This window comes from Nelusetta ayraudi, unplaced genomic scaffold, assembly GCF_046127955.1.
Source record: "Nelusetta ayraudi isolate G7.1 ecotype Tasmania unplaced genomic scaffold, CSIRO-AGI_Nayr_v1 ptg000011l, whole genome shotgun sequence".
Lineage (NCBI taxonomy): Eukaryota > Metazoa > Chordata > Actinopteri > Tetraodontiformes > Monacanthidae > Nelusetta > Nelusetta ayraudi.
The window spans coordinates 24355454-24368830 of NW_027466061.1; the positions used below are offsets into that span (position 1 = coordinate 24355454).

Genomic DNA, 13377 nt, shown 5'->3' on the forward strand with positions numbered 1-13377 from the left:
GGATCGGTACCCAAGGCAGGCCCGGGCAGGGCACCCAGAGCCCCCCCCCCCCCCACGGACCCAGTATGGCGCATCAACCTTCCCCCTCCACCCCCCACATCCCCCAGACGCCCCCACCGCCCCAGGACCCCCCGACACCAGGGGACACCCTGCAGCTTCCTGACTCCTTTGCTTAAGGTGTGCAGGAGCGGTCGCTCGGGCCTTAGAGGTCTGTAAGACTCAAAGTCAAAGGCCTTCTTATTTCTTTGGTGGGTCTTGTCAGCTACTTCAGAGAACAGCTGATACTTCTTTCAACTTGGTTACATACTGTGAATGATTTTTAATTGTAGCATTGTTTTCACAGCAAGAAGGTTGTGGGTTTGATTCCGGGCCTGGGACTTTTCTGTGTGGAGCTTGCATGTTCTCTCCAGGTTCTCCGGCTTCCTCCCACAGTCCAAAAACATGCATAGAAGGTGAATTGGAAATACTAAATTGTCCGTAGGTGTGTATGCGAGTGTGAATGGTTGTTTGTCGGAATGTGGCCCTACAATGAACTGGCGACTTGTCCAGTTGTTTTTCCATTTGTTTATTTTATTTATTTATTTTTCAATCATCTCCTGAGGCAACAGACAAGAGATGATAAAAAGTTTAACCGATCCTGTTGATCTGTTCCTAGGTCGAACTTCATTCATTGATCTGGAATGGTGTTGCTGAGCCTCTTGATCATCTTTATTATAAAAGGTTTGAGTGGAGCTCATTTGGGGTTTTTAATAATAGATTTGAACCTCTCTGAATACCAGTGTGAGACTCCTGTGGTCACTTGCCACCGAGTCTTCCTCATCCTGCACCAAAATTATACAAAAAACCCCTTTAAGTCATAGTGCGGTAGTGAAGCAGGAACTGGCCTCCTTCAATGGTCACGCAAACAGAAAGACTGGTTGGTGGGAAACTTTTGACGAATTGAATTTTCCAAATCACGTGCTGCCCTCTAGAGGGTAATTTAATTAATTAGGTGATTAATTCCCAGGTGAGGGAAGCACACCGATATGCAGCATATAGATTAGAAGAACTGACAAATGTTTTTATAATCAGAAGTGGTAAATATTCACATTCTGTACAGTTGTAGTACAGATAGTTTAGTAAAGAAATACTGTGGTGAAAGTAAAAGTACTAATCCAACTTCTTTATTCAAGTAAAAGTAAGAAAGTTCAGGTTCTCAAAGGTGCTGAAGTCAAAAGTAAAAATTGTATTTTTTTTTTTTTTTTTTTTTTGTTAGTTGTAATTTTTCCATTAATTAAACAGTACGCTGGTTAATAATTCTGCAAGAATCCAAAACTGAGGTCCTCTAAAATAATCTCCTGTCTCTAAAATATCATCCATTTTTATATTTAACCACACAACAGCATAGTTCAAATAGCTCCACTTCAAGCAACAACTAGCAAAACAAAGATAATAAGAACACTTAAACAAAAAAAAGAAACCAGTATGTTTTCCCAATGTCAGGAGTAGAAAGCAAAGATATTTGAGTACAAATGTGAGGGGTCAAAGTCATGCAAAGTAAAAAGTCGTCACAAAAAGAAATATGTATAGAATAAGTATTTGTACTTCGTCACTTCCCACCTCTATAATAGATTTTTAAAAATTGAGATTATAATTCCTATTATAAAATAAGTAAGAATAAAAAATTATGATAATAATTATACATCCACGACGTACACACGCAGACACGCACAAACTTCCATTTGCTGCTTGGGAAGCGCGACCATTTTGTGCGCGAGGCCCCGGATGTCTGACCCACTAACACATTTCGGAGGGAGGTGGCGTGACGTCAAGGAGGAGGCGGGGGGTGAAGGGGCGGAGCTTCGCGCCTTGAAAACACTGTCCTGCTGCCTCGAGCCAGCAGCTTTCCCCGCTTCTTCTCCTCCTTCTACTCCTTCTCGTCCCGCCAGTCTCCAAGATGCGGGACCAAACCGCAGCTTCTCCACGCAGCAGCGACTCCGTCCGCCGACCCGCAGCGGCAGCAGAAGCTGCGGATTGGAAGATGATGGACTAGTGGGGCCACGCATCGACATTGACTGTTTTGATGCTGCTGCAGTCGGAGGGACTTCCTGTTTTTTTTTTTGTGAGGTTTTTTTTTTCTTTCTTACTTACTTGCGCGTGAACAGGTAAGAAAAGTGCGCGAGACAAATAGGCGGAACTGCCGCCGCTGCTGCTGCTGTTGTTGTTGAGGTTGAGGAAGCTGCAGCATGCACAGTTGCAGCTGCTGCAGCTTCCTGTTGTCCCGCCTGGAGGTGTGTGTGTGTGTGTGTGTGTGTGTGTGTGTGTGTGTGTGTGTGTGTGTGTGTGTGTGTGTGTGTGTGTGTGTGTGTGTGCGCGCGCGCGCGCGCGGGACACACTGGAAGTTTCAACTGCAGCTGCATCTACAAATTCGGTTGTTTTCCCTCCAGTTTCTGAAGGTTGAGCAGAAGAGTGCTGCTGCTTCCGGTGTCAGACTCACTGTCGTTCTCACAGTCAAATATGTCAACTAAATCAGCGTTTCTCAACTGGTGGGTGGCGGCTTCGTGGGCAGTCCCCCCCGCCCCCTTCACCTCGTATATGTACAGCTCTGGAAAAAATTAAGAGACCACTACTAAATTATCAGTTTTTCTGATTTTACTATTTATAGGCATGGTTTTTGAGTAAAATAAACATTTTTGTTTCATTCTTTTAACGATTGACAACATTTCTCCAAAATTCCAAACAAAAATGTTGACAAATGGTCAAAATAACAACAAAAAAAAGATGCAGTGTTTTCAGACCTCAAAGAACGCAAAGAAAACAAAGTTTATATTTGTTTTTGAAACACCACAATACTAATGTTTTAACTTGGGAGGAGTTTGGAAATCAATATTCGATGGAATAACCCTGATTTTTAATCACAGCTTTAATGCGTCTTGGCATGCTCTCCACCAGTCTTTCACATTGCTGTTGGCTGACCTTATGCCACTCCTGGCGCAAAAATTCAAGCAGCTCAGCTCTGTTTGATGGCTTGTGACCATCCATCTTCCTCTTGATCACATTCCAGCGGTTTTCAATGGGGTTCAGGTCTGGAAATTGGGCTGGCCATGACAGGGTCTTGATCTGGTGGTCCTTCGTCCACACCTTAATCGGCCTAGCTGTGTGGCATGGAGCATTGTCCTGCTAGAAGAAAAGAGTCCTCAGAGTTGGGAAACATTATCAGAGCAGAAGGAAGCAAGTTTTCTTCAAGGATGACCTTGTACGTGGCTTGATTCATGCGTCCTTCGCAAAGACCAATCTGCCCGATTCCAGCCTTGCTGAAGCACCCCCAGATCATCACAGATAATCCAGCAAATTTCACAGTGGGTGGGAAACCCTGTGGCTTGCAGGCTTCGCCAGGTCTCCATCTAACCATGAGACGACCAGGTGTTGAAAAAAGCTGAAAATTGGACTCATCAGAGAAGATGAACTTACTCCAGTCCTCTATGGTCCAATCCGTATGGTCTTTTGCAAGCCTCAGCCTGGCTCTTCTTTGCTTCTCATTGATGAAGGGCTTTTTTCTAGTTTAACACGACTTGAGCCCTGCCTCTGGGGCCCTGTTTGCACTTGGTCACTTGTAATTGTTTTGGGTGATTGGATCACGAGAACGGATCTCGAAGCATCTCTTCGCACTTAGCATTAACATGCGTCTCGAGCGTGCCATTTGTGATCGCATTACACTATTTGTTTTGGCTTCTTGTTTGTAACTTTATAATGACGACGCAGGGAGGTGGGGCGCCGACCAAGTACGTACACAGGAGAGGTGAGTGGAGTAGGCGGTCGTTAATGTGGACTGAGCTCGCATTCTGTTCACACGTCCGTGACGAATGCAATTTTATGCGATGCGAATACCAAAACCACCTCCCCGAGGTGGTTTTGGTATTCGGATGACAAAGCGGATTTGGACTGTTTGCACTTGGTTACTTCATGTGTTTTTCTTGCAGATCGGAATACGAAAAACGCATGAAATGACCAAGTGCAAACCTTTTTCCATCTGTTCTTGCAGTGCACTTTCACCCCAGCTGCCATTTGCCATTCTCTTTGTAAGTCACTTGATGTCATCCTACTGTTGCTGAGTGACATTCAAATGAGTTGACGGTCTTCCCGGTCAGTGGAGAGTCGTTTTCGCCCTCTGCCGGCCTGTAGCTTTGTTGTCCACAATGTCTGCTGCTTGATCTTGTTCTGATGAACTGCCGTCTTAGAAATGTTAAGGATGGAAGCAACCTGACGCTCACTGTATGCCTCTGCCAGTAAAACCAGAATTGAACCCTTCTTTTCCTCATTCAAAACTTTTCTTTTCAACTCTTTTGGCATGGTCAGTAGTTGTTTTTTTTTTTTTATTCCAGTTACTTTTGAGGTATTACTAGCACTGTTTTTACCATCCAGCTGTTCCTACGGCAAGAGGGTAGTGATGACCATAGCAGGTGTTTTTTTGCACCACCGACACACAATCCAATTCAATCATTTCAATCATTTATTTGAGACATGATAGAAAGTGGGCTCGCGTTTTTATTTTTGTGGAATACATTTGAGTGCTGTTGGAACACATTTGGTCCAAACTTCATTGTAAGGAAAAAAAAAAAAAACGTGGGTCCAGTGACTCCACCACTGAACTAAACACTCAAAACTTGGTGGAAATCTTCACCAAGCAGCGGGAGAAATGCGGCTTTCATCCGCTGTTTGTTTGTTTGTTTGTTTGTTTGTTTTCCCCTCGCAGCAACTGCTGATTGGCCAGAATTAACTTTCAACAGCCTGATTGAACAGCCTGTGAATCTGCAAAACCTAAAGAAAATACGTCAATATATGAATTTCAAATTTCCAAACTGCTTAGAAACAGTTAGTTTATTTTCTCCACCTTTGACGTGCTAATCTGATGTGTTTGTCCTTCTCTGCTAGAAGTTGCTAGTTCTCCACCTGTCGACCGCCCCAGGCGAGGAGCGTCCTGGCTGCAGTCGCCGCAGCCATGAAGAACCCAGGTGCCGCTGCAGAGAGCCGTCAGCTGGCGACCCTCCTGCAGGCGGCGCTGCTGAGGGAGGCTCGTCTCTGGAGGGTCCCAGTTTTCAAGGACGGACAGATCCAGGTGAGAGTGTAAGTTACTTAGGGGAACTATTTCCCCGCAGAAAGTCAGCATAGATAATAATAATAATAATAATGATAACAACAATAATAATAATAATAATAATAAAACTTTATTTGTACAGCGCTAAATCTCACAACCAATGGCGTCTCAAAGCGCTTTATACAATCAGAGAGAACCAACCGGGCCCCCGGAGCAAGCAAGATGCAACAGTGGCTGGGAAAAACTCCCCTGTGGGAAGAAACCTAGGGCAGAACCAGACTCCAGAGGGCCATCATCTGCCTATGAGTAGTTGGGGTGAAATACAATAAAAGCGGAGAGACAGAGAAAGAGAGAAAGGAGCAGAGTGAGCCAGGGTGGCAGACAGGACAGAGTGAAAAACAGATAACAGGATATTCTCAACTGCAATCTGCAAAGCGCCAGAGAGTGTTTAGCAAAGAAATACTTGAAAAGTCTTCCAGGTTCTCAGTCTTCCAGGTCGTCTTAAAGTAGAAGGGTTGAGTTAGGGCAACTGGACTTGTTCTTCAAAAGCAAATTTCTATTTGTGCATGAAAAATTTCTTCTTCTTTTTATTAAGAAAATCTAGTCTTGAATTACCACTACATTTACTTCCATTGTTTTTTTTTATCTTTTAATTGACCAGATCTAGTTGTGATTCAGGACCCCCGATGGTTTTGTCTTTTTTTAGTTTGTTTTCAATAACATTTACTTGAACAAAAAAAAGACTTTCCACACAGAAGCTATTTATTATTTTTTTACTCTGGGAATTAACACCCAGGCCCATTTTACGCCCTTTTGTAATACATTTATAAAATTCCATTCCATGCATTCCATTCTATTGATTTCTGATTGGTTCCTGCCTGCGCCTGTGTCAGGGCACAGACATCTCCTGCTCGCAGCACCACGACGCCATCTTGTGGCTGGGAGAGATGAGTCGTCTCTTCCACTTCTGCCCCGAGACTCTGGCACTGGGAGTGAGTGTCCTGCACCGCCTGTTGTCCACCGTCAAGGTGAGGTCAAGGTGACTGTTTTAATGACTGTCAGACTGTCTGCCTGTCCACGTGGTGGTAACCAAACCTCTAGGATGGTCTCAGGTCTAGGTGGTCCAGTGACCTCTTGACCTCGACTGGTAGCCACACTAACAGGACTCTGGAGGCATAAAGGCCACGTGGTCGCCATGCCAACAACCGCCAAACACTGTCACAATAGAATCCAACGCTGCCACTTCTCGCCACCTGTGAAGCTACAACACCGTGCAGCTTCCTGTTCACTGACTGCAGCAATGGGACATTAGCATTTAGCAGCAGGCTGCAAACAGAGGGACAATCCTGCTGCTTCCTACACTTTTTTTAAGGAGATATTTTATTTATTTATTTATTTTTGTGAAGTTGATCTGCTGGGATGAAACGAGACAACATGGGAGTTTCTCCAAAGTGTGGCTACTGCTCTCCAAGATGACCAAGTGTGTGTGTGTTTGTGTGTGTGTGACCCATGCAGGCCCAGCAGAAGTACCTGAGGTGCATCGCCTTCACCTCGCTGCTGCTTGCCGCCAAGATCAACGAGGAGGACGAGGTGAGATGTCGTTTGAAATCAAAATAAAAACCCCATCAGGAGACACGTGGAAGAATAGAAAAGCAGGTTGTTGTTTTTTTATTTTATTGTTGACCCGGTGTTTGCAACCAGGCGTTGGGCTCCGTCAGAGACCTGGTGATGCAGAGCGGCTGCAGCTTCTCCACGGCTGAGATCCTCCGCATGGAGAGGATCATCCTGGACAAGTTGGACTGGGACCTGTACACAGCCACAGCTGTGGACTTCATCCACATCGTGAGTAGAGAGACCACACGCGCACACACACACGACACACATGATACAGTAGACTGGTTTGAACTTAAAATTAAAAACTAACGTTAAAGTTAACATTTAAAATAAAATAAAAAATCAAACCAGCATGCTTGTATCACACACGCCTCATGATGGCACTCTTGAGTCGGCCTTGTGTGCCTTAACTCCGTTTGACACATTGCGGCTGTTACAATAAAACAAACCCTTCAATCTCTCGACATAAAGATGTTCTCCACTAACGACTGCAACAAACGCAGCAGAATATAATGAATAATAATGTAATGAATATATATATATATATATAGAGAGAGATATATTTTGAATACTCATCATCGTCATGTAATCATTTAGACAGAGGAATAAACAGATGTTACAGTGCTCATCACAACGCAACCATTTCCAATATTCATCAAACTGACATTGCGGCCAGAAAGGACAGGTAGCGCCACGTCATGGTCGGATTGTGTACTACATATTGAATTATTGTCAGTAATAACAGAGTGAAAGCGCCAAACCACCAGCTGCAGCAGCAGCAGGACTGAATATAGAAATATGCAAAAACTGATCATTTCTAAATAAAAAATGATTTAATTTAAAATGAAAGATCCACCACCGGTCAGTACATTTTTTTTTTCTCAGAACAATGAAAGTTTTTCTTCACCACTTTCAGGAGATAGATTGAGAAGTGACGAGAGAGTAAAACAGAGATTCTCTCTCTCACTCACACTCACTCACACACTCACACACACACACTCACTCACACACACACACACACACACACACACACACGTCGAGCTCTTCAAGCTTCAAGCCAATGAATTCAAGCGCGCATAAAAACTGGAATGTTGCATGTTTGTACCAGGCCATGCAGCACCAACTCACTGCTACCCCCTACAGTCCACACACACCCACAACTTCAAGAGACAGCAGCCCAAACAACATTTTATTTTTATTTTTTTCTCTCGTGGTTTAAAAAAAACAAAAAAATTATCACTTTATGGCGCAGTGCTATAGCGCCACCTTCTTACTGCAGTTTGTAACTCTCGAAACCCTGACAACTGCCCAGGCAGCTGCGGTACAGCATGGAGGTTTTTTTTGTTTTTTTTTCTTGTAACTGGTCTTCTCAAGACGCCCTGCAGAGGAACTTCAGGTTGAGCGAATTCTGTGACAGGACACGAAATAATGATTTTTTTTTATTTATTTTTTTAAAGCAGCGATTTGTGACATCAGAGCCGCTGAAGGACTTCAGGCGGCGGCTCCTGCGACTCTCATTGCTCTAGTGCTTCTCTTTAAATACAAAAATCTTTCAAAATAAAATGTGTGCGTTAATAAAAACTATAATAAAATAAAGACATCTTCTCTTTTTATTGTGTACATATATCTATATATCTATCTATATATATATGTAGATATATAGATATATCTATATATATATATAGATAGATATATAGATATATAATTCAAATAAATATTCTCTGCTATTATTCCGTATCTCTACTATTTTAACACCTCTCCGCCATAAAAAGTGAGTCTCGCTCTTCATTCTATATAAAACAGCCTTATAAATAATAGTAAAGACCAGCGGTGATTGATTCATTGATTGGTGCACTGGAACTGCCTCAGTTCCAGGCGGGGAGCTGAGGAGGCGGAGTCTAAAGACGGGGACACACCAATTATCACGTTATTTCACTTCTGATCCCCATCCCTGAATTTGGATATCGATACCGATACTTTTCGATACCAGAGCTCTGTTAGTTTTAATGTTATTTTTTGTCATTGTGGTTGATTCTATACGAAGCTGTTAATAAACTCATACAATGTGTTTGTATAAATTGATGAGGTGGAAAAATCATTAATCCAGCACGTTTTATCACGTTTATCCACATTTGTCGTTTTCATTCATCAACTTCTTTCGATCTTTCTGCCCCGTGTGGATGAAAACCCCTCCAACGTGTTGCTTTTTAAAAATGCTTGATAACATTAGCGGTGTTGTAACATGGCGACGGTGATTCCGCCTCTTGGAAAAACTTTGGCTTTTTTGCAAACATTGCACGTTGCCATCTTGCTTCACGGTGTTTCGAGTGTGAAGTATCTCCACACAGCGCAACACATTGTGCGTGTGTGGAAAAGCAGGCAACATGAAAGCGGCAGGCATCGTGGATAGGAAAGATTTCGCAGGTTGATCAGAAATTTCCGAATTCGGCCCCCCTCCCTGGTCTCAGAGCGGCCCCCCTCCCTGGTCTCAGAGCACCGGTGGGGTAAAAGCCAAGAGGAAGTGCTTGAGCATTTCTTTTTTTGCACCAAATTTGCTAAAAGCGACATGTCACTCTGCAGAAAGCAGCTACAGTGCAACAGGTCTGAACAGCGTTGGCAGCATCAGCCGTCCACTCAGAGTGAAGCTGGTTGGGCTAATCAGTGCAGGACTTCAACATGGCTAGGGGTAGGAGAAACTGGGGGGGGGGGGGGGGGGTGTTGACACACAACAGCACTGCACGCACGGTATGAAGGAGGCACAACACGACATGAAGGAGGTCCCTGCGACCATTGGTCTTCACAAACTGAGTCAGGAAGTAGCGTTTCCCGCCATCCTGGCGTCCTACACCAGATGCTCCTGGCCCTGCCCCCTTGACTCTGGCCCCGCCCCCTGACCCCACATACTAAATGTTGTATGTTCATCTCCAGATTCATTGACACATATAATAAAATAATAATGTTTATAATAAAACAGCCTGAATTGCACCTACCCCATCCAAAAAGTACCATCAATAACATATAGAACATTTAAAAAAGGAGGGGGTGGGGGGCGATTCAGCAGCCCCTCCACCAGGGGGCACCCTACGCAACTGCGTATGCTGGAGAACGCCTTTGCCAGCAGGAATTTGCTTTAGTTCATGCAGAATCAAGCAAATTTGTTTTTATGGGGGCGGTTCCGTTTAGTTTCACTTCCTGTCTTCTCTTTTCTTTATATGTATGTATATATTTATATATACATACAGACATACATATATATATGTGTGTGTGTGTGTGTGTGTGTACTTCCATCCAAAAAACCATTGACTGCATCAAGTCCATAAGATCTGAAGTGGGGGGCGGGGCTGGGGGCGGGGCTAAGAGTCCATCAGTCAGCTGTCGACGCATCATGACAGCAGCAGGGTAGCTTTGCTAACCTTTAGCTCCTTCTCCTCCTCTTCCTGCTCCTCCTGCAGTTCCACGCCCTGCTGGTCTCCGCCCACCCTCACCTGGCCTTCTTCTCCTCGTCCTCCTCTTTCTCTTCCTGGGGCTGTGGGCGTCCTCAGAAGACGCCCCCTGGCTGCCAGGCAGTGCTGTGGACCAGGCAGGTGCAGCACTGTATGGCCTGCCACCAGCTCTGGCAGTTCAAGGGCTCCACACTGGCCTTGGCCATCATCACCTTGGAGCTGGAGGAGCTCACGCCCGACTGGTTTTCCGTCTTCACCGACCTGCTGAGGAGAGCACAGGTAAGAGCGCCACACCCACAGGGACAGCCAACACAGGCCCCATTTAACCCAAGGTCAGTGGGCAACGTGTGAATACTTGCACCAATGGTTCAACAAGAACTTTTATCCACCACAAAGAGAAGTCGGAGCATCAGAGAAGCAGCTGGTGCAGCTCCAGTGAGGAGGCGGAATCCTGAGGCTGTGACCCATACCGCCCCCTACTGACTATAAAGGGCTGTACCCTTTTGTCGTAGTGTGCGAATGCTATATACTCCACTCTCTGTACATATACACAATCACAATGCAGCGTTAAAAGTAGCCCATTACCGATGGTCACTGAACCCGCATATATCCCATCATGCATTGTGCTCATGCTGACCCAAAGGTAGCAAAAGTGAGAGGAGCCCAGCATTATTTTTAAGTGTGGGGAGACTTGGGATTGTGTGTGTGTGTGTGTGTGTGTGTGTACATATATATATGTATGTACACACACGTGTGTGTGTGTGTGTGACGGGAAGTACACTAAGTGGACATATATAGGAACAAAGAAAAAAAAGTAGTGGGTCCATGACTTCCATGAGAACAGTCAGTTTTCGTGTGCCCGGGATCATTGGAGCGTCTCCAGAGTCCAGACTTTAAACTCTGCCGTCTCCTCCCCCCCCAGGTGGACAGTGGTGACCTCATCCACTGTAAGGAGACGGTGGATCAGTACCTGCACAGCCTGGAGTTGACGCTGCCTGCCAACGCCATCTACATCTTTGACGGCACCCACATCCAGGACCAAAACCAAGAGTGCTGCAGTGGGCGGTGCTCCGCGGAGCAGCAGCAGCAGCTGCAGCGCCTCCGACAGGCCAAGAGAGGGCAGTGCAGCTGCAAGCGAGACGACGATGACGACTATTTTGATGGTTTGGGGCGCCTGTACAACGTGGAGGGAGAGGGCCGGGGGGATGGGGAGGGGGAGGCACTGGAGGAGGGGTGGAGCGACCAGGCCACCACCCTGCAGACTAACGTCTCGCCGTGCCCACCGCTGCACCCTGCTGGCCACTAGCGGGAAGCGTTGCTTTTCTCCCACAGAGATTGTTTGACCATTGGAGGTTTTTGGGGTCTTGGAGATCTTAGACATTCTCTGGGTCAACGGTCAAGTCATCGGCTCTGTTTCCAAGAAAGCCAGTCTGGTTTGATCCAGACTGGATGTTACTGGTCTAATTTTAGCTTTTTTGTTTTTTTTGTATGGGGGCTGGGGGGGGCTTCTACACATTTCTTATTTTATTAACGTATCAGGAGAAAATGTTAAGCCTGAATGTGTGTGTGTGTGTGTGTGTGTGTGTGTGTGTGTGTGTGTGTGTGTGTGTGTGTGTGTGTGTGTGTGTGTGTGTGTGTGAAGTGTGGTTCCTCCAGAGCCACAAAGCACTTTGAGCAGAAGAAAAATCTTGTTTAGTTTTTTTTAGGGATGTCCCGATCACATTTGTTTCATCCCGATCCGATCCTGAATTGCCGATCCGGTCCAATCTTTTTTTCTTACCTTGAGTGAACTGAATCCATTGGATTCAGACTTTTCTCTTGGTGCGTTGCAAAATAAATTGGATTGTTTGCTTCTCAATGCTCAATCCATGCTTTGCTTTTCCACACCGTTTTGTTTATTTTGCAAATGGAAGAAGTGAGCATACTATACGAAACATGTAAATGAAATAATTTAAAAAAAAAATAATGTTGCTTATAAAGTAAGTACATTCCTTTTCAAGTGCATTCAGAGCTTGGCGATGACTGCACTCTTTGCTCAGTAAATAAAATTAATCAGTAACTTCAGTTACAGTAAACCACCAAAGCAAAAATAAACTTGAATAGTTTTAGCAGCTCACGGCTGACACGGCTAACTTGCCTTTTCTTAAACTAGCGAGCAGCGTCTGCTGCTTCAAACCAGCTTTTGATTCTGTATTCCTTCGATTCTGCTTCGTGTTTCTTGAGATGGCGACTTGAATTAGTTGTGTGATAGGAAGCTCTGTTGCTGCCACCACGTGAAACCATTAGCTTGCAGACTTTGCATTTTGCTGCAGTCTGCATTCGTCTTCCAACTTGTAGAGTCGCCACACGGCCGACATAGTCGTTTTGTTTACAAATGTGAAGACAGGCGGTTGGGCGGAAACCTTCCATCCACTTCAATACGTCGCGTCCGTTCGGAGCACGGCAGTGATGACTAGTAGAGGACAGAAATTAGCTTCTTACTCATATATTGCGAACTATAAAAGTATAACGTTATTTATATATTACAATCCGGATGAGGGATTTTGAACGCGGATCGGCCCATCACCGATCTAATAAAATATGCTAAATCGGCATGCCAATCCAAACTAAATGATTGGATCGGGACATCCCCATTTTATTTTATTTTTTTCCTATTTCACATTTAACTTACTAGTACTTGCAGTTTGTTTGTTTTTTGTCTCACTGTTTTTGTTAAACATTTTCAAGCACCTTGTGTGAAAGTGTGTATGTGTCTGCAGAATGAGAGCTGGTCGTCATGAGACGATCTGATAAGTGGACCAGCGTTATTTCGGTAGTTTATTATTAATTTTATTGCCTATACTGTATGACTGATGGACATGACTGTTGCTGATACTGTAGCTGTGACAAAGTATCCAATTTATTTTGTGGCGAATCACAGGCTTAATTTCACATCAAAGATGGAAGTGAACACACTCACATCTTTATATATACATATGCTGTTTTGTTTTTGTTTTTTATCTCTGCTGATAATGTGATTTAAAAAAAAAAAATAACTCTGAGCATTGACGTCTCTCTGATTTCCAGCGGATTTTTTATTTATTATTATTACTATTATTATTATTGTACTTTTTTCCATATTTATCCATAAACTGTCTCTGCACCACCACCAAAATAAAAAAGCTGTGACTAAGAATCTTAATGTGTATTTCACTGGGTTGGGTCCAATGATCCATGGGCATTCCGATTCATCAAGGACACGCACAC

The 13377-nt window shown here is 44.4% G+C and overlaps 1 protein-coding gene across 1 annotated transcript; it reads left to right on the forward strand.

The window, feature by feature from the left end:
• Positions 1-1839: 1839 nt before the first annotated feature.
• Positions 1840-13306, forward strand: ccni2 (cyclin I family, member 2). The gene is made up of 7 exons (XM_076019677.1): positions 1840-2144; positions 4915-5095; positions 5968-6102; positions 6590-6664; positions 6776-6916; positions 10141-10410; positions 11054-13306. Exons 2-7 carry the CDS (start codon positions 4979-4981, stop codon positions 11435-11437), a joined length of 1122 nt encoding a protein of 373 aa, XP_075875792.1. The 5' UTR covers positions 1840-2144; positions 4915-4978; the 3' UTR covers positions 11438-13306.
• The last annotated feature ends 71 nt before the right edge of the window (positions 13307-13377 follow it).

What these genes read in the sequence shown, in the direction of transcription:
- ccni2 (XM_076019677.1), top strand. Translation starts at nt 4,979, where the DNA reads ATGAAGAACCCAGGTGCCGCTGCAGAGAGCCGTCAGCTGGCGACCCTC. An exon ending in TCAAGGACGGACAGATCCAG is followed by an intron (nt 5,096 to 5,967) that starts GTGAGAGTGTAA and finishes CGCCTGTGTCAG; the next exon opens with GGCACAGACATCTCCTGCTC. An exon ending in CTGTGGACTTCATCCACATC is followed by an intron (nt 6,917 to 10,140) that starts GTGAGTAGAGAG and finishes CTCCTCCTGCAG; the next exon opens with TTCCACGCCCTGCTGGTCTC.